General features: G+C 40.9%; 1 protein-coding gene across 5 annotated transcripts in view; it reads right to left on the bottom strand.

The window, feature by feature from the left end:
• GRM8 (glutamate metabotropic receptor 8) overlaps nucleotides 1–21,556 on the bottom strand; it is a 388,670-nt gene that overhangs the window by 366,038 nt on the left and 1,076 nt on the right. For 4 of the 5 annotated variants that reach the window (XM_076329675.1, XM_076329646.1, XM_076329685.1 and 1 more), the window contains exon 2: nucleotides 14,638–15,483. In XM_076329675.1, the coding sequence (XP_076185790.1) occupies nucleotides 14,638–15,147 (510 nt within the window). In that variant the 5' untranslated portion in view covers nucleotides 15,148–15,483. Of the gene's footprint in view, nucleotides 1–14,637; nucleotides 15,484–20,732; nucleotides 20,815–21,556 lie in introns of those variants that run through there. The other variant, XM_076329656.1, reaches the window with a different exon arrangement.

Here is a 21,556-nt window from a genome sequence, read left to right as displayed (position 1 = left end):
TCTGCCTAAATAACTATAGTATCCACAATATCCACAATAGCCTGAAGAAAGAAAGAATGACAAATATCACTCTCAATAGCTGCTGTGGGAGTGTCTTCCAATTTTCTATATTCAAAATAAAAATCTCTACAGTCCTTCTACAAAGCCCTATGTGTAAAAAAATCAAAAGTAGTTACAAGCCTGTATGTTAAGGACAGAAACCATCTAAATGTTATGAGAGTATGTAAATAGGACAGCTCATAGCAAGGGTTTTGCACTGCAGAGATATCAGCCCTAGACACTGAAGGACCTGCTTGGCATTTAGACAGTTCAGAAGTGAGACGGTCAGTACTGTATAGCAGTAGGTGGTTAGAAATTCCTAGTCTTTGGAAGTCACTAGGTCTTTGTCTACAATTGATGAACATACATAGACACTTCCAGAAGTCCACTTGCACTTCAGACTCACGGGAGATGATTCAGCCATTCATATGAATACAAGGGTCTGTCCTTGAGGTCTATGTTAACCTAGGCAGCTGGAGACGGCGGTGAGACAAATCTTGTGTTATCATTCTGGCCAAGACTTTCAAACTTCATTTTAAAGACAAAAGCTTGGAAATCCATTGCTAAAGCATCTAAATGAATGTTTCAGTATTCAAATGCGCTTTACTGTTAGGTCTCCCCATGGCATTCAGCAGGACTTCTTTAAAGGTTTTCCATTGGCTCTGGTCTCTGTCACCACGTATCTGTCATTTTTTGGTAATTTATCCTCTCAATGCACTTTTCCAAAAGGAAAAATGAGGCTGTAGTAGCTGCCTGTATTATACTTAATAGCCTGGTGGTTAGAGTACTCAGCTGGGAACAACTAACCATTGAGTTATAGGGTTTTTGGACATGAAAGTCTCTCCTGCTGAAGCTGTTCATGTTTTCTAAAACAATTAAGCTTCCATTGGACCCGCCTGAGAGTAATTCACTGTATAGTCCAGTATTCAGCAAGGAACAGGGATAGGTAAGTTCAAATCATTGCTCTAATGAATATTTAATGAATTTTAGCATAGATGAAATAAAATGTTCCCATTGTGAAAGCTTATCAGCGGTGAATAGACAGCATCTGGTAACAGCAGTGTTAACCTGCGTACAGCTGTTCAGAGGGAGGAGAGTGGGAAGGAGGTTTCAAAGAAGCAGATGCACAATTACAGGCCTGTTTTGACAAAGTTTTGACAGTTCTGAGATTAGAGCTCTCCAGGAAAAGTCCTGCACATGAGAGATTCAAGGGATAAGGCCTGTTCTGGCAGAAAGAAAAGTCACGGGGTGGAAGTTCAGGGAAGCTAAATTATACAGAGTGCCCTGGCGTCCCCGCTTCTGCGGGGGTCTCACCCTCTGTGACCAGAACTCTTAATTTTACTGTAAAGCAGTTTTGTCTGTTGTTGTGGGGACTGGGGTTGAGCTGTCCCATCTCCTAAACTATACTTGATTCCCTGCTCTGAATCCAAAAGGAAGGATTTGTCCTAGAGTCTTGTGTAAGTCATGAGTAAACACGCTGTGATAAAAAAAGGGGCACCACCACTTAAGGAATGGTACCCAAGATGGGCTTTAAAACCTATCACTTTTTTCTAAATTATAAAATTTTCAAAATAGAAATAAAATATTTTGTTTCACGTGGAATAGATGTTAGCATTTAACACAAAACAAAACATTTTGGACAGCTTTCCTCAACAAAATAAAACAAAAAAACCCAACCAAATAAAGAAGCCCCCAAATCCCAATTCAACATGATCATTTTGGTTCGGATTGAAATGAATGTTTATTTTCAGTTCAGCTGTCAAGCTGACTCATTATTTGCAGAGCTTTGCTCACAATATTGCATTCATGCTTTGGGTATATTAAAAACAAATGAAAAGGAGAAAATTTAAAAATAGGAATCACCTTTTCTAAAAGGTGTGGAAGGCCCTCTTAGCTCCTGATCCTGGTAAATAGATGAGGCAGTTATTGCCACACAGCTGCCAGAAGTTGCACTATTCATAGGGATTTTTATTCAAGCTAGAGATAAGCAAACAAACTTTAATGAAATCAGCATGAAAAATGAAACAAAAAAAAATGGTTCCTGATACACCAAGAAATAAACTGGAATAGTTGTCAGCTAGCAAGTTTTTTACAAAACTGATTTGACTGTCACTCTTCTCAAGCATTTAAGAACAAAAAAATCCACTCAGCCAAATAGAACATACATTTGCACACACCTGTCTTAATTTTCTTTTATCCTACACTACTTAATTTCATGCTTTGTCGTAACAATGGCAGACATTCATTTTTCCCAATCATTCTAATATAGATTGCAGAGATGAGTTTTAACAAATTTAATTTTACTGAGCAATAATCCAAATATTTTTTCCTAACTCTGGGGCTCTCTTTGACTGTCATGGTTTCCTAAGGGGGATGTAGAGCCTCTGATTGCAGGTCAGGCAGGTTTCACCACTTGCTCCAGAGACTGATGACTTGCATATTTAAATCATACAATGAGTTGGATAATCCCCTTTCATAGCAAAACCCAGGGGAGGGAACTATGCAAGAGGATACAAGGGAATCCCTTGTTAAGAACTAGCTATCTGAGGTACTTATATTCCCCCACCCCTCACTCTCATATCTGATTATCAGAGAGCCTTTATATTCACAAATCCCTTCGGGCACAGAAGTGCTATAACCAGGGAAGCAGGGGTGGGGGACCCTGGACTTCAGTCCTCCAGAGTCACTTGGGCACTGAGCTCCATGGGCATCAGCCGACAGGCTGAGGATTCGGTTCTGCATGACTTGCTCAAGGTCACAGAGAAAATCTGTGGTGAAGCAAGACAAAGGATGTAAGGCTTCAACGGGCACTACCACACAGCAAGGGCAGTCTGTCACACTCAGCTTTGCAGCTTGCCATTGAGCCAAGTGATTATTTGACCCATCCCAAAAATACCCTGTGTTTTCATCAGCTTTTTACATCTTTACTCTTATTCTCTCCTGCATGCCAGAATCAAACATTATTTGATGCGTATGCAAAGATGCAATAAAATAAGTGTAACTTGAATGGTGAACCTTCATTCCTGAAGCACAAGTCCTTTGCTATTCAGCCTGAAAATAGAAATAAGGAGAGAAAAAAAGGAAAAACAAGCTTTGAAACTTGGCAGGAACAGCAGGAAATCATACCTTGAGTCACAGGGCACTCTCAGCATCTGTTCCAACTGCAAGCTTTTCACGCTCCCGTATACAGCACAGCTACCCTCCTTTCATATTCCAGTCCCCACGACTAGTCCTACAGATATTATTCTTTCTCCGCAGTACATCTTGTGTCAAATACCTTACAGTTTTACAAAATGCTGTTCAGTTGGTACTATAGATGTGAACTGGCTCACAGATGATGAGTTTTTGCTGTTCAGAAGATATTTGGCAAAACAGTTCCCAGTGGGCTGAAACAACAGCTCCAACTGCATTTAGGTTTTGCAAGTGGAATTGTTTGTAACATGCAAAAAAAAAGAAATGCTGGTTAATAAGATAAATGTTTACACTTAAACTTTCAAAGAGCATCATCAAATCCTGTCCAACAAAGATGACAAACGCATTTTTTTTCTCTCATGTTTCATGCTTTCTAATAGCTTTTACTTTCATTACAAACTTCAGTTCTGCCTGAACTGAGCACGAAGAGAATCAGCCCTTTAATCCTCAGGACAATACATATTTTCTTCACACTTTGGAAAGTAAATATAGCAGCTGGTAACTTAAATACTGTGTGTTGTTATGCAAAGGATCGCAAACAGAACCATCAAAGTTAGGAGTGGAGAACACTGGCTACTACTGGCTATTTAGATTATTTTCCCACTGATACAAAAATGCATATTTTTATACTTCTATCCACTCTAATTTTCAGAAAGCTAGGAATTAGGAAATTTGGCATTTCTCCTATCCCACACAACTGGATTAACCTTTAGACAATGTACAACAGTGTACCTCTTGGCAATATTTTTTTCTAATAGTCAATCTATATTTTGCCTCCTGAAAAAATATCCTAGCTATACATGTCCGTGCTCTACTAACTCCTCTTTATGAGTAGAATTTGAGGTGTTATGTTTGCAGTTAGTCCATACTATAAAAGCTACTCTGCAGAGACATGCCTGTGGAGATCAGATTGCCAGCTCCCCCAAAATCAGTGCTGTCCCACAGAAACAAACCATCTCTCTTCCAATTGAACATATCCATATCTCTTTGCAGACTGAGGCCAAAAGAGCATCACCATGATCATATCTGAAAACATCATGAAGCAATAATTGAGGACCCACATCTGCTTTTGCCACACACCTGTTGAACTCCTGTGCTGGAATAGAAAGCCTACTGACAGTAATACCAACGGGATGCAATATTGCATGGATGCAGGACATTATTTGCCTCTGGATAAATCCAGTTTTAGAGTGGTATAATTCACTGTCTTCCCTGGAATACATTGGTCTCTCAGAGATTCTTCCTCATTTAAACAAGACTAAAAGTGACACAAAAATCAGACTCCATTTCCCTTTTGAGTAAGCAGATTTCAACAAGCAGGTCCTATCCAGCTGGCTACAGAAGAATGTAGTTACTTATGCTACTTATCTGCTGCTCCTGAATCCAGCAGAAGCCAGATATCTGAATCAGAAAACAAGACTTGCCCTTGCAGCAAGCCTTCTGCAGTCTTGGGATTCCCAGGCCTTCACATTTTACATTCAGTGTATGATACCAGCCTGTTTGTCTCTTTCTGCAGGACATGTTTTTGTTTGGTCCTGGACTTCATAGCAATGAGCATAGTCTGAATCCCCAGGATTTTTTGTGCTGCTCCTAATGATAAGTGAGTTCCTTGTCTTAGATTACTAAGATATGTTCTCTTCTCCCACAGCGCTCTCTTGAAAGGTTGTTTTGACTGTATAGTCCACAGCCAATGAATTTATGATAATATAATAACGTAGCAAATATACATGTGCAAAAGCACACATACAGCCATTATATATTCCCTCCTTTCTAGTATTAGCCAGTATGTATTGTCTTCTATAGCAGTGCATTTCAACATTTTAGCCCATGCTCCACTTCACTTAATAATCCTTTCGCATATCATCCAAATAGGCAAGTCTTGAGAACTCCTGTGACTTCATCTGCGTTCATACGGCACACCTTCTAGACTGGTGAGTCCTTGTCTAGGTGACAACCCTCAAGGTAGTCAGCTCTTCTGGAAGGGGACTTTCTGTGTTTCAGCACTATTGATAAAACCAAAGCATACTCATGGCACCAAAAGAAGAAATAAGAATGGCAAGAAAGCCAGCCCTTTCTGCAGCTCATTTCTTGGGCTTTGTTTTGGAAGTGTCAGGCCAGGAGAATTAGTGCAAGATCTTCTTTGAAATGTTTCTCTAAACAATAGCCTAAATATAACTGTGGTGATAACTTTTCACTAAGACCTTAACATTTGAAAGGACTTTACAAACAAAAACCAAAGAAAATTTATCTGAATAAGAGTAACAATCACCGTGGGGGATCAGTGCTAACATAATGTAATGGAATTGCTTGACAAAATTTTACCCAGCCTGGAAGAAGACTGTAACGGCATTTTAAATGTGACAGAACCACTACCAAAGTAAAAAAGCTAATGGAAGTTGTTAGGAGCTTTTTGTAGAATGATACCTAAAATGGGCTATCATCCTTTTGCTACTTTTAAGTTTATAGAAGAGCCATGTGCATAAATGTACCACTGAAGAAGGAATAAAGATCCTGACTCTGCCTCTACAAATACTGCTGCTACGCAACTAAATGCTGGAGGCACCTTCTATGAAAGAACATAAGCCAAAACTCGAAATATGAATTATTCCAGCTCAGAGAAATCACTTTTGCTCCTGTTCCACAGTCTCAAGCTATAAAAGAAATACAATAGGAAAAGAGCTCTTGCAATACCATGGCATATCTCAGCATTGCTATCAGAAATAATTTATTTCAGAGAAGAGTTAGAGCCAGATATCTATCTGAAGTGCCAGACACAAAATCCTACAGTGAGGTGAAAAGGAGAGACCCTTGGCCCTTAAGGGCCCAACCTCTCAACAAGCATTTCCCTTATTTCCTGTTATCCCCATAGATAGGCCTTACTCATAAGTCACCCAAACTCCAGCTCTTCCTCCTGCTGACCCCCTCACCCTCACAACCTACAGAAACTGAGACCTAGTCAGAGCCTTGCTTATTCAGCATGTCTGAAAAAAATTTGTCTGGAGGCTATGGAATGAAATACTCACTTGAAAAATATTGGGAACAGTGGTCAAAAAGTAGCTTTCTTAAGACAACAAGAGAGAGAAATAGAGCGGGGGGGGGGGAATGGAAGAGAAAAGAAGATTAATAAGATTCCTCCCACAGGAAAGTGAGGATGGAGTTAAGAAACTGGCACCACCCTTGCAGGTGTTTAAAATCTTCTTATAAATGTGTTCGGAGCCACCTATGACTTGCATGCAAGGCTTCCAAAACCTTCCAGCAAAAAGAGGTTCTGTCTGGTGAAAGTGCAAGCATGGATCAACCCATCATCTTTCTGTAAACGTGAAAGATGCATCCACACTCATAGACCTGATCCAGTCCCCCTCTGAAAGCATTTTACTCTCTCTATTGAGGACACAGGCAGCCAAGGGCAAATGGTCTCCTAATTTAAGACCTCACTTAAATGCTTAATTGTCCTGTCAGAAGGATAGGGGACATAATATCTTGCTTTTCTGATCTGGGAGCATAAGAAGATCCCAGCCCAGAGGAGCATTTTGCTCTTGGCTATTTAATTCATTCATGTGGAATTAGTGTCCTTCAGTAAGACTTTTGTTTGGATGACTATTTTTCTCTGATAAATGCTAGCAAACACAGGATATACATTTAAGCACTCTAAACCAGTTTAATCCTAAAAGCACAATGTGCTTTAGGGAAAATAATGAAGATGGAAATACACAAACCCACAAAATCTACCAGTTGGCTGTAACACACAATAGTGCCTGGTTTCTGATGACAGTCAGAATGCAGGACTATTCATATTGCATAGCTGCCACTGTACTGAAACTATTATCCACCAGGGGAAAAAAAAGTCTTAATTTAGTTCTCATCATAGCTAATAAAACTAACATTGCTGTACTAAAACACTGAAACAGCATCAATGATCCTTGCAGTGCCTTGGCTTCCCTTCAGTGTGACGTAGGAGCAGAGGAGCTCTGTCCTGAGAAATCGGCAGTGACATCTATGCTGGTAAATCACATAATTTCAGAGCACATCCCTCAGCACCAGCTCAGCTGCCTCCACCGCTAGACTGTCAGGATGGTCCATAGCTCAGCCACGACCTGTGCCAGCCAGCAGTCACAATTTTCAGACAGGCTTCAGAAGTCAGCATGGGTCAGGAATCATTCCCTCCCAGCAGTTTGCATGCAGCCCCATGATTTGGGGGAATAGAGGACTTTATGATACAGATGTGGATTGTCTGTGTCAGAGGGCCTCGTTGCCAGAGAACTATGCCAGGTATATTTTGTTTACTAGCAGAGATGTAAAAAATGCCTCCTATTAACACAAGATCTTTAAAAAAGCCCACTGCAGAGTTTGTGTTTCTGTGTGTAAGTTAGCCCGTGCTGAACTTCTAGACTCCTCTCAGCCTTTTCGTCTTCTCATTTGTGAAATTATGACTGATATCTATATTAATATAGGTAATATTTAACAAATAACTCAGCAGCCTCTGTCACATACAAACAACCCTAATATGGTGGTAGGAACTCAGCAAAACTTCAGCCATGAAAGGGTGAAATAATTCTCTCCATATATGCAGTTTCCTTCATGTGAGGGAAAGATGTGTGTGTGTGTATATATATATATAGTCCCAACTGCCCTTGGGGAAGTAGAAAGAAAATCAAACCGTTGGCCTTCAATAGTTACACTCTCTTTGTAAGGTGCTTACATACTGTGGTTATGGAATGACATAAAAACCTCAACATTTTAGACAGCTTCAACTTGCCTACAAAGACAGGGGAAACATCTCAAACCATTTAACAAACATTAATCAAGCTTCTGATTGTTCCTGTGAAACGGTTAAATACAAGCAAATCAAAATGACAAAAGAGAAGCACAAAAAGGACAAGAGATGCTTCTCAACCCTTGTAGCAAACCAATGACAAACATGGAAAATAATACAGAAAACCAGATTGCCCCTTTGCTCTAACCGCTAGTTATAGCTTCATCCAGGAATGGGAGAAGACTAAAAATATTAAATCTTTAGAGGAATATTTAAGGAACTAATATACTGTAAAATGCTAAATGAATGCATCAAGTTGCTTTTGTACTCCCTTGCCTCAAGCAGCTTAGCAGAAATAAAATTTGATGCTAATCAGTCCTCGCAGTTTTCACAGAATCTGAAAACCTATTATTTTCTCTGTCTGCAACTAAAAAGTTTCCCAACTGTTTCATTATTGATACTTGTAAAGTATCTGTTGCACCTATAATTTTATCTTGATGTTGACCTGGCGTTTGCCTCTCTTGACCATAACACATTTAACCTAGTACTGACAGAAGAATCACGGTTGAATTTAAAGGGGTTTTTGCATAATCAGGTATCTACTACCATGGAAATATAGAGATATGAATGTTGTTTCTATGTAAAAGAAGCTGAATTATGAAAAAAACAGAAAAAATTGAATTATTATAATGGTATTTTGCAGCCAATAACAAGACAAGATGCTCAGGCGCTAAACAGATATGTGCTTGTAATAAGCTACAAAAAACACCATAAAATTAAATGGGATGTATTGGCAATGGTTTCCTTTTATAATTAAAAATGATTCAGAAAGTGAAAATATTATCTAGAACAAAAGTAAAACAAATCTGTTCATCTTAAGAGCTGATTTCAAAATGTTTCAGTCGTCTTCTCTCTACTAACAGCAATTTTTCTTCACACTTCACAAGATTTTCCACATATGTTTTAACCACAAAAAAAAAATCATTCTATTTCAAATTTCAAATGCTATGCAGCAGAAAATGTTATTGACAAATGTAGTGTGACAGTGAACAGAAAATTAATATATTTTAATCAGTGCAGCACACTTTTTATTAATGAATGCCAGTATGTTGGGTAAAATTCTTGAGCCTGTTCTTCACTTTTTATAAAGTATATGGTAAAGCTCTTCCATTATGGAAAGGCTCTGCAGTCAGACATAGAACAGACTGACTCCTGCATCCCCCTAGAGCCTCTGAAGTCAGTAATGCTTATGAGGTGCAAAAATTTCTGTAGATGTAGAATAAGGACCTGTGTATGGTTCAGGTTGCCTCACAAAAGTATGTATGTATGCTCTGAAATTATGTGGTAAAATGTTATTACATTTTATTTACATCATATTCCCTTCAATCATGAGGTGCACTCTATTGCCACAATTAAATACATAGCCCTGTATTTATGAAATTCAGTGAGGTTAGCCTCTGTACAATGGTAATTCCCTCGTTTCTGGGACACCTGTCTGATGTTTTGTGCAGGTCTGGAACACAAGGAAGCAAGAGCGCCGAATGGCAGCCAAACGTAAAAAGACCTGCAACCAAACCTAAAAAAAAGCATCATCCAGTTACAGCCCTGGTAGCTGCACAAGGCTACCAGCCAAAGATATACGCTAAAACCCAAAATGAGGCAAGGAAACAACCAAAGCAAATAAACAAAATGCTGAGGAAACGAATATATTCACTTCTAGATTTACTGAAAGAAACTATCCCTTGCATTTTGGATGGTTGCACATAAAGTTGAAAGAGTAACTCCATAATGTCATTTGTACTTGTACTTCTGAAGAGGTAAATGTGTATGAAATGTATAAGGCAAATGCGCATGAAGTGAATATCAGTCCCTCCAGACAGCAGCTATTAAAGTGGATTACAGTGATGCAGCAAGAAGGGAATTTGACCAAAAAGAGGAAATAAGTCATTTAGTCTTGGGAAAAGAGGAGAAAACAGAAGGCAAGGCAAGGCAAAGCAAGGCAAAAGGCAAGGCAAGGAAACAAATAAAACTGTTGATGAATATTTGGCTTTATATGCATGTACATAAATATATACATAAAAGCTTAAGGTCACAATTCACCAAGCATACTGGCCCCCATCTCAATTCACATGCAAACCATCATCCCTAGGCTGCTTCTAGTGTGACATTGGCTAGAAGATGTGTGAAGGTGACAGATGGAGCGTACCAAGGAGCTCAGAAACAGTGTGAGGTTTTTAGATGGGAGGACACTAGCATAAATAAATGCCTCTCTTTTTTCAGCAGTTTTTAACCATTGACATGAGTTATTCAGACATTAAACAAGTAGAAGCTTTGAATACAGGGAACATAACACATGAAGTAAGCTAAGTTACAGAGTTTCTTGTTGCCTCCAGGACAAGTTTTGAGGGACTGGGAACAGCCCAGATGCTTGTAAGCATCACACAAAGCAGCTAAAGGATACCACCCGGCCGTGCCTGAGCACCCTACAGGAAGCCAAAATTTCAATGAGATAAGCCAAGGAAGGGTGTAAGAATAAGCTTTTGCCTGATCAAGTCAATAGAAAGGTTGCCTTTGTGCTAGTGAGCGCTGGCCAACTGAGACAGCCAGCCCCTCATAGATCCTACCAGCCAAACAGAAACCAACTTGGCAGCAGGATTTCCAGACTGAAAAAAAAACAAACACCAAACAATGTCACTTTCTGTTACCCAGAGGAAAGAGCAGCTCCTAGTGCACCAGAAGAAAGGAAAGAGGCTGGCCCATTCCTGTCTGCCCTATTTCTACAGTCATTACCATAGGAAATGCTAAAAAACTGTCAAGGCTCTGAATGCACCAACAGGTCCTGCAACACCCTCCCTTCCCCAGCCCTGGATTTGGCTCCGTGTGTTCAAGGTCATCTCCAGTATGGCGCAGATACGTGACCCTGGATCAGCCCAGGAAAACAGCTAAGTTGTGAGGAAGAGCAACAACAAACCTCATCTGGACCTCTGTCCACCTTCTTTGCTGGGCAGCTGCATTTCAGCTCGGGCCCTCGCCCTTGGCTGCTGCTTGAGATATGCTGCTTGCCTCATACCTTGCTGACCATGACCTTGCCTTGCTGACCCCAACCTTGCCTTGCTGACCCCAGCCTTGCCTTGCTGACCTGACTTCCTGGCTGACCTTGGACCTAACTCATTACTATGGACTTGTCTGGCAATCACTGGACTGTTGGCTGAACCTGGTTACACGGACAGACCTGTTTTGTTCTTCTCATTCAGGTGAGGCTGTGAGACGACTGCATTTCTTGCCTTGCTGACCCCTTGCCTTCTGTCTCAATTTCCCTTGTGAGGCAGCCCACTCCTGATGTTCTCTGATAAAAACAACTTAAAATGATGAGCCAGCAACTTCAAGTGGGGACAATCTGTCCTGAGGTCCACGAAAAACTGTTTAAGTGGGTAGCTACTGTGTTACTACCTAGCACAGTCCTTCTGTGCTCCCCTCTGAAGGTCCTCTCCTTCTTCCACTATATTTGCAGCAAGACCACCTCCACGTTCTGAAAGCTTAATAAGCAACTGTTTCACACAATCTTTTTTGCATCAAGGACCAGAGTAACATAAGGCAAAAAGCAACCTCCTTATGATAATCAAGGAAAAACAGGTCCACTTTCAAACAGTTAATTCCTTGAACAAGTATTTCCTGTTTGTAAAGTGCCTCTGAAGGGTCTAAAACCATCAACAGGTGAAATTTAGGCTGTCCAAATTTGGACCTTAATGTTTTAGACCTACTAAGGGCAGAAAATCACCTGCTAAGCAGTGATGCGCCTGGAAATTCACAAAAGGAGAAAGGACAGAGAAGAATTCAAGGTGAGCCGTTTGACCAGGAGAAAGGCTATAGATTAAGGTCATTTTCTGTGTTGCTCTCCTTCCCCTCTTCTCATGAAAACACTTAGATAAAGGGATACCATGACTATCAATCAGTTTATGCTATCCACCAGATCATCAGATAGGACTATTGACCTGTATGTTTTATGTTGTAAAATCAATAAAGAAAGAAAAAAAAAAGGCAAGAAAAAGAAAAATAGCACCATGAAATCCAAGCTGTGAAGCATACTTTCTCAGGCTATCTTTGTTTGTGTATTCACATTGAGTGATATAATATATTTCTCACAATTTCATTACAGATTAAAATTTCACTGGATAACAATGTTCTCAAAAAATATGTAGTCCTGACATTTAGGAGCTTCAGAGTAGATATTAAAGCAATACTGAACTTCAAATTACATGTTCAACTTGCTGAACAGAACTGTTAGACAGAAATATGGATGAATCACACCCATCCTCGATATAATGTAAACAGGCATTTGCATGATGGTGATCGCTGACTTCAGTGAAAGTACAGGCATTTACACCAGCTGAGTGCCCAGCCTTGACATATATCAAGATACAGTGAACACAATTTCATACCTGGAGCCTTTGTGAGCATGGACCAAAGTCCTGGTCCTCAGCTGCAGAGCTGTGGGGATGCATCAGCTGAGAATCTCAGCCCATGTCTTTGGTCTGAGTACAACCCAAACTGGATTATACTTCTATATTTCTGGCAAATGACCCTTAATTTCCTAATCCTCTTGACTATAACCATTGTGAACGGTTTCTATAATGCTGCTAACTAAGGGCCTTATCCAGAAACCTTTACTCATGCAGAGATAACAGATCTACTTCTGAGAGGAAGGTGTAAAAACAGACTTCAGACGCAGATCCAACATCAGACATTAAAGGGTATAATTTGTCATTTTTTACATTAATAAGAATATTTGTGCAGGATCTGTAATTAAAACTAAAAGAGATGTCTCCTCCTTTTGCCAGCAGCTGTGTTACATCAATTAAATGGGTAAATAAGATCTTTCCCCAGAGGGGATGTCACGTGACCCTCTATTGATTAAGACTGCAGTAGAACGTTATTTGCAATCTTATTGCATAATGGAAATCAGGAGGTAGCTGTCATGGTTTCAGAAGACAAATTGCCACTATCTTAGACAATTCATAGGCCTCTTTCCTTCTTGCTGCTCTTAATTCACCGTTAATGCATGTCTTACAAGGCTTTGTTTCTTAAATCAGTCTACGGCACTGTATTCAACTCAAAACTGGGTGTAAGTCGTAGTCGACGTGGCCCTGCATTATGATGGATATTAAAGTGACCGTTCCATCTATCATTACTTCAGAACTATGCATTATTTAATAGGGTAACACAACTTCAAAAAAGGACATGAAATTAAAAATAGACACCTCCCGCAACATGTGTGATTGTTCCTCCCCCACCAGGCACGTCTCCAGAGGTGCTCTCCATATAGAACATTTTTAAGTCTTAGCTCAGTTTTGTGCACTTGATTTTCACAAGCAAAACATATGGCTCGAACAAGTCCACTACTCTCAAACCTGTGCAGTAAGTGCAGCTAGGGATCAGTTTTGAGACTGTAATGAACACCTGACCACAACCCAGCAGACACTTTGCTCCTCCACTGAACTGTAAATCCATCATTATGCCCTTCATGGGAGAACCAGAGGGGACGACAAAAACCCCCTTTTAAATGACCAAAACACTCTTTGCCAATTTGAGAAACCTTCAAAAAATAAGCCAATCTTTCCTTACTTCTAATCAATCTCTCAGTTACAACAATTAGAAAACAAGTGCCACACTTTCAAAATATATAACAGCAGTATTTAACATTACCAGAATCTTCTCCACCAAAGTCAAAGAAATGGTCTTTAAGTGGTCTTTGGTGGTTGTGAAGTTGTAGGACATAAGGCAAGATTTCTGAACGGAAGGAACGTGTCTGAATAACAGTGGGCGGTAGAACAGCAATAGATTCAGACAAAAGTTACAGTCGTTCTGTGTGTAGAAAAAAGTGTTCAACTTACCATCATCTGTTTGCCATTGCACAGGATTAAAAATTAAATGTCTGCTGCCTGATCTGTTCCAGCTAAGTTGATTGATTAAAATGTGCTCATCTTCCCATCTAACTTAGCAAGTTTAAAAGTGGCAGATTTACTTTTCCATTATTTATAACACCAGAGTTTAATAAAGTACATGGAAGGAAATGCCAGTAGAACTGTTGTCCAAAAGTAATCTCTTACAAAGTGATAACAAAGGCTGGGAAAAAAAAATCACCTTGTAAAAAACATGGAGGAGGTTAGATTTCAAGGAAATCAAAGATATTTCAGTCCACTTCATTTGGCTAGACATGCACATCAATAGCACTAGATTACTACTGGCATATCTTCCTATTTAGGGAAATTATCTGGTCCTCCTACAAATGGATTTGTGTTTAAGCCTTATATTTCATTCTCCTGGAAATTTGGGAAATCAATCTCAACCTAGACTTGAGGAGCATAAACGCTCAATATGGAGCAAATATGAGTAGTAAAAAAAGAAGGATACAAATTCCTAAAGAATTAAAATGTGCTCTGGTTGCTCAGAACTTCAAAAGAGGCATTTGGCATTTTAAATTAGGGTCTGCAATTATTCCTTTTTTTTTTTCCTTTGCTTTGAAAGGGCAAACCACTCATTTCAGATTTCTGAATCTGAAAAAGTCCTTTCTTTTTTGAAGATAAAACAACACAGTCACCTCACTTATTTCATTGTGCTTGAAATTTAAAAGAAAGGTAGAAAAAGTTCCTTACCTTAAAAAGTCTTAAAATATTTGCGACCATAATGGACACAGAACTTGCTGCAGCACCTATCACACCTGATATCTTGTCTGGCTTAGTGAAAATAGGTGGGTCACCATTAGCACACTTCACGTCTGAACCATCTTTTTCTATCAACGCTTGCACAAATGTTAAGGACTGCTCCAATGCATAAGTGTCCCTGGAACACGTATCAAGGATCCGGACACCTAAGGTGATATTGGCAAGAAGATCAGGGTCTTTATTAATCTGATCGATTGCATACAGCATTGCCTCTAGTCTGTGGATCCCTTTCTCCTTCTTGAGCTCCCCACAAGGCACCCCTCTATCGCCTTTTGCATGAACAGGGAACAGTCCTCCCAAGATGATGTCCCCATCCAGTCGGATGGAGTGGGCATATTCCTGGCCATGAGTTCTTTGCATCAAGGTGAGTATCCAGTAGAATTTGGCTGTTAACAGGAAGAAACAATGGCAGGAAACTAATCGTTTTCCTTCGTATACCATTTTCTCTGAAGACGTTGTTGTTATCCAGTATCCAGATTTTCTTCTTGCTAAAGGATGAGGTTGACCATTTGAAGCTGCACTTTCTGGAGGCTACCATCAGTGCCCAGTAAGTAATATAGAACCATGCGGTAGGTAGAAAAAGGATCTCAGCAGAAGTACATAAAACGTGTTTTACAAAAAATGTCCACTGATGTCATGGGTTGATCAGCTTTTCTGAGAGGTGGTTTTCAATTGTTCTTAATTGATGGTGAAGTGTAGGGTAGCATGTCTGGTCCTTGTGCTAAGAGGAGGTCAGTAGCTTATGTCCTTGTATTTTGCCCTGCAGCTGAGGTACTTCTGGAAAAAAAGAAAAAAAAAAAAAACTGTGAGAAATACCATTTAGTTCAGTAGTTTTATACCTGTCACACAGTATATTTATTTTGAATATGAGTTACATCACCTAGGTTTTACTTTTGATATTCTGTAAGGGAGTAATTCTTGGCCTTCTGTGAATTGAACCTAGCTGCACTGTACTACAAGCTGGGAAACTGATGATACCAGCAGAGCAAAAGGCAACTCAGGGGAACTAAACTTATCTTGGTGTTCAGATTCCAACCAGTAATTCGTATTTACCTTCACATTGCATGACACCCAGACACAGATTTGATCCGTAACACATTGTATTTTCTGTTTTGCTGTATCATTCTGCTCTAGCCTACAGAATTGCAGTAACTACTTACACTCTCACTCGCAGAGAGGTTCCATTTATGACAATGGAGTAATCAGGGCTCCTGAATTTAAGTACGCTCTTCAGCCGCTGCAGAGCAAGCACATTCAATTCATTTGGATATTAAACTGATTATTTCTCCAGTGGTTTTCACTTTTTTTTCTGGGCTTACTATATATCTAAAATGCCTTCCAGAAAATTGCTAACACTAAATTACTTTTATGAAAAGGTAGCTGATTTCTTAAGCAAAAAGAGCACAATGTATTCTGTTAGGAAACCAGCTGAACGTCCAGTATTCCTTTTCCGACATTTTATTTGAACCGAGGTCCAACATGAACAAGGTCTCTATTCTCTGCTTGCATTTGGACCACATTAAATAGGAATAATGTTGTGCCCCCAGTGACATCTGGAGAAGTCCCACTGATTTTAACGAGATCAGGATTTCAGCCTACATATCTAAACACCTGACAGACTGTTCTAAATATCTCCAAATTGCCCCCACTTTAATTCTCAAATGAGTGGCATTTATTTATTTCAATATTTAACAAAATTACACATGCCTGAATAAATTTTTAGACATCTGAGGGGAAGAGAGAGAGCATTAATTTTATGTAATACTAGATAGGCACACTGTGGGCAACTGCATCTGAGCCAGTCTCTCAAGGCACCTGTTACAGGCTACGGAGAGCAGTGGACACCCTAGGGTGTAATTCACCTGAACTTTTTCTTTTAAAAATTTTTATTTATTATGAAATTGATCACATTGAACAAGTGCCTACCTCACTGCCTATACAGAAAATCCAGGCAACAGGCTCATCTGTAGAGATGTACTTTGCCTCTAGTGATTTGACTAGTTCCTACCAAAAATATGATCAAATTAGAAGGCAGTTACAGACAAAATTAGAAGACAGTTATAGACAACTATACTGTTTGCCAAAGACATTTTGAATTATTTTCCACAAGATTTTTATATATTATGTGGTAACAAAACTCAAAATGTGGTTTGGTAATGCTTTAAATTGATCATCCTCTTCTTACATTTCTTTTATTACAAGTTTTTCCCCAAAGGATAATACTAAGCTCACAAAAGCTGAAGAAGAGTTTTTAAATGGTGGCTATTTGAAGACCTGAGAAAAAGATTCACGATGGAAAGTCTTCTATTGAATGTGAAGGTATCTCACTGTGATTTGGTAACAGAGTAGTGACTTGAAAATGAAACATGTTTAATGGGTGTGAATAAAATCACTGCAACTGAGAACAGCAGCACACAAGACTTTCAGTGCCTTTTAACATTTAGTTTTGCTTGAATTTGACTCAGGGTTGAATCTAAACGAAAGAAAATCTGTGCTGGTTTATGTGATAATCCCATCATTCTCCTTTGGCTCCTTTTGGGCACATAGTTTACAAATCTGACCAGGTTTCAGCCCCATGAGCCAAACTCAGACTCAGTCACAAAGAGAGGAACTTGACTAACGTCAAGTGTGAGTTGATCCAGCCCCATGGGATGTTTGTTATATGGCCCACGCTATAGAGAAAAGATTGTATTAACTATTAACTAGCCACAACTGTCTGTTGTCTTGATTGCTTTAGTAGAAAAACACAGTTAAGGGTCCAAAATAATAAAGAGTAAAAGTTGTAGCTACACCTAAAATAGACACAGAGGCAATTTCCTTTCTGGTTCCACAATGAACAAGCAACTCATTAGTCTATGCATGTATGTACAACCCACAACGGGAGCAATTCTCTGAGGCAGTAAAAGATAAGACTGCTCTTATTTAACACTGTATGGAGAACAAGAAAGCACCACTGAAAAAGTGAAAATATTCACGAAGGAAAGAAATGCTACTTTTTCTCTTGCTCAGCCTCAGGTCAATTCCTTACAGCCAAAGAATGCCCAGAAATTAAAGCAACTGTCAGTCTTTGCACAAATAGTGATGAATTCAACTATTGCAACCCAAATTCCATCAACAGTGGAGAAGCTACAGTGAACCCAATATCCTCAGTCCAATACCTTATCTGGAACTGACTGAAAGTCAAATGAATTGATAATAATTGTTTTTCAACATTATAGTCTACATAAGCATTAATTGCTCTGCCTCAGCTTTCATGTTTTCCTGAAAAAGTATGTTTCTTTGCCGCAAGTGTCCACAGCTTGTCTATAAAACAGAAATAAAATTTTAAAATGTTCTTTTTAAAAATTTAAGACCTTTCAGTCTTTTTTTACGTTACCCAAGAAATAAAAGCTTCTATTACACTGCCTAATTTATTCATGCCATACTGCTTTTCACATATTGATTAATATTAACTTTTACAGAATGTTGTAAGCCTGTGTAGCTAAGCAGAAAGCATCTGATCTAAATGAATTCCATTTTTATCAATGAATTTTAGTGAAAAAGCGTGGGCCTCTGGGCTATAAAGCCTGAATGAACTTTCTTCATGTGCAGAGATTTCACTCGAAGTACAATGCTGTCCTTTTCCAATTGACCATAAAAGTTTGAATTAATGCAAATATATTCTCGATTTGCCAGATTCCCCACTGTAGTAGTTAGTGTTCACTGGAAACATGACTTCAGAGAAGAAATTCACACATTTCCCCAGCACAGTCCAAGAGTAAGTGCACCACAAAGCCTCTCTTCCAGTCACTTCAGAATACATGCTTCTCTTGGGTTTAATTCATCAAATATATCTGGCATTATCAGAACATATTGCTATTTTTAAAGTCAGCATTTTAGCACAAATCTCCACTTGTTCTGCTAGAATATATACTTATTTTTAAACCTAAGGAGGCGGGGTACTGCAAGACAGGGGACATGGAAACTTCTGCATGTAGTGTCTGGTTCTGAAATTACTTCCTTCATAAAATCATTCAGCTTTATGAGATATGTGGTGCTCAAGGATGGGTACTTTGGTACCACGTTGCCAGAGTCAGTGCGTCAGCATGTGCCTGGACTGGTCACTATTCCAACCACAGACTCATTGCACTGAGAGACAGGCTCGTTACAGGAGTTCTTTATGTTAATGCAAAGGTCTAAATAATGAGATGAGAGTAACAGATAAATATTTAAATGAATATAGGCAATGTCTGTATTTTGGTAACAAGGTTCCTGAAACAGCCATCTTCAGCTGGCACTGAAGTCGTGGCTGATACCATATAGAAAGATTCAATATGTTCACCTGGAAATACTGTTTAAAAAAATCTCACGATTACAGACAGCCGCAGGAGCAAGGAGTACTCTCCGCAGCATAAGCAGGAAAAAATGTGCACTGAACTTCATGGAACATTTTTTAATTGATGTTGCCAGCCAGACACACATGAACCCTTTACTGAGAGACAGAAAAAACCTATTTAGTGGGGAGGGTGGAATCTGAGAAAAAGTATTTAAAATTTTGTTTGAGGCCAAAAAATTCATTTGTCATTGCATTTAAAGCACAGTTGGAACTGCACTAAAATAAAATAAAACCAATATTCTGTGAACTAGAAAAAGAGGAGGTTTTGGGTGAAAACCCATTTCTGCTTTCACAAAAAGTCAGATTGTCCAGTCAATGCAAAACTGATCTGGTTTTACTGAATGAAAACAAAATAACAGCATCTTCCATTATGAAGTTCTAAGGAGAAAAAAAAAAAAAAATTGCAAAACTGTGATTATTTTGACCTTTTGATATGTTACTTCTGAACTATCAAATAAGAATTATCTTGCTAACATTAATTTTAGTGCTCATAAAAGTTGCCTCTTTCTCCTGCACAGCATTCAGCGATGAACAAATAGCTGAATTTCCACACAGAGCAGGTAAAGAGTTGCCACCTGCATACAGTAACCTGACACATACAGAAGATTAATGGGTTTTGCTGACAACAGAAGGGAATTTGGAAAACCACAGGCCTTGACATCCCAACTCCTAACTTGCAGAATTCTTCACTGATGTAAATAGTCTTATCTACCTCAGCTCTTCTGTAATGATTTGCTGTGCCCCTGCCACAGAGGTAACCTTTATACAATAATCAGGACTTCAAGGCGAGTCACCCTCAGCATCTCGTTTACAGGAACTATTTCTTCCTAGTGCACCATGAGAGAAATATCTCCACTCAGTCTGATCAGCCTCTTTTCAAATACCCCACAGCACCTGCCTTCACTTCTACCCTGCAAATATCCATTTTCCAAACAAGCTACTCTGCTAAAAACCACCACAGGTCCTTCTGCCAGGGTAAGACTAATAGAAGCTTACAATTTTTAAAAAGGAAACAGCATCAAATATTTTCCTCTGCCCTTGCCTGGTCTCACAGCTGAATAAAGCCCATCAATATTAACATCTTCAGAGTTGGTTTCACCTCTGGTCTGGCAAGTGATAATCAAGGAGATTTTCCCAGGCAGCCTAGGAGAGCTTTCTCTGTTGTTTTTGTTTTCATTTTACCCTCTTCCCACCAGACTCCCGTTCCCCAGCCGGCACAGCTGGGTTCAGAGCAGGCACTGGTAGCGCAGCCCAATGCTCTGCGAGAGGGGTTCTGCCCCGAGAAACGCAGCCGCCCGCCGAAATCGTCCCGGAGCATCCTGCAAGAAAGCCCTCTCGTGTCCGCGCCCGACCCCGGCGACGGCCCCGGCAAGCGGCCGCGTCCCCCGGGCGCCCAGGTCGCGGCGAACCCCGCTCCGCACCCCGCGCAGCGCGCAGCGCACGCCTGTGGATTCCGCACAGCGCTCCGCACCCCGCGCACCGCACCCGCGCACCCCGCGAATCTCACCCCGCGCACGGCACCCGCGCATCCCGCACCGCATCCCGCATCGCACCCCGCGCATCCCGCACCGCACCCCGCACCGTGCTCTGCCCGCCCCCTCCCCGCCCGGCTCCGGCGCGCACCGCCGGGAGCAAACGGCCGGCCACGCACCGGCTTTCCGTGCGGCTCCTCCGTGCTTTCCCGGCTGCCTTTCGGCTCCTAACGCATCCCGGCACCTTTCTCGGCCCGAGGAAGGGCCAGCGCAGCCCGCCGGGCCCCGGCCGGCCCCGCCCGGCGGAGGGGCCCGGGGAGCGCCCCCGGGGCTGGGCGAGCCGCCTCTCCCCGCGCAACTCCACGACCATCGCCCATCACCGCGGTGTTTCTCCCTTAAAGGGAGCCCCCTATTGTTCTCCACTTCACTTAGCCGAGCTATTTACGATTTTTTTTCTTCTCTTCCCAGGCTCATCCCTACCCCAGCTGGCGTCTGTTGTTGAGGGATTCCGGCACAGCCTCGGCGCGGCTCTCCCCGGGGCCTCGCTCCCTACAGTTAGCGGCCGTAGGACGGGTTTACACTGCCTCACCCCACGGCCTTGCAGCCGAGGCGGTCCGTGCGCGGCGGGCGGCGGGCACATGCGGATCTCCCGGCTGGAGCCGAAGCTCCGGCGGTCCCCCCCGAGCCCTGATCCCCGGCCGGGAGCACGGCACCCCCGCCAGCGGCGGTACAAAACCAAGCGTCGCCTTTTATTTACAGGCACCGGTGATTCTTTCCTCTCCTTGCATCAACTGGTCAGCTTTAATGCGCTTCTGTTCCGCCTCAATGAAAACCTAAGTCTCTTTTAATGAATTCCCGGTCCCAGAGGTCAGAAGCTTGCAAACTCCAAAATGCCAACGCCCGATTTGCATGCACTTTGGGTCACTGATCGATTTTTATTACTTGAGTTGTGTTGGGTTTTGTTTTTTTTTTTTTTTTTAACCGTGTTATACATTCACCTGCC

Source organism: Aptenodytes patagonicus, chromosome 1, assembly GCF_965638725.1.
Source record: "Aptenodytes patagonicus chromosome 1, bAptPat1.pri.cur, whole genome shotgun sequence".
NCBI classification, from domain to species: Eukaryota; Metazoa; Chordata; class Aves; order Sphenisciformes; family Spheniscidae; genus Aptenodytes; species Aptenodytes patagonicus.
This window is presented reverse-complemented; position numbering and strand designations above follow the sequence as displayed.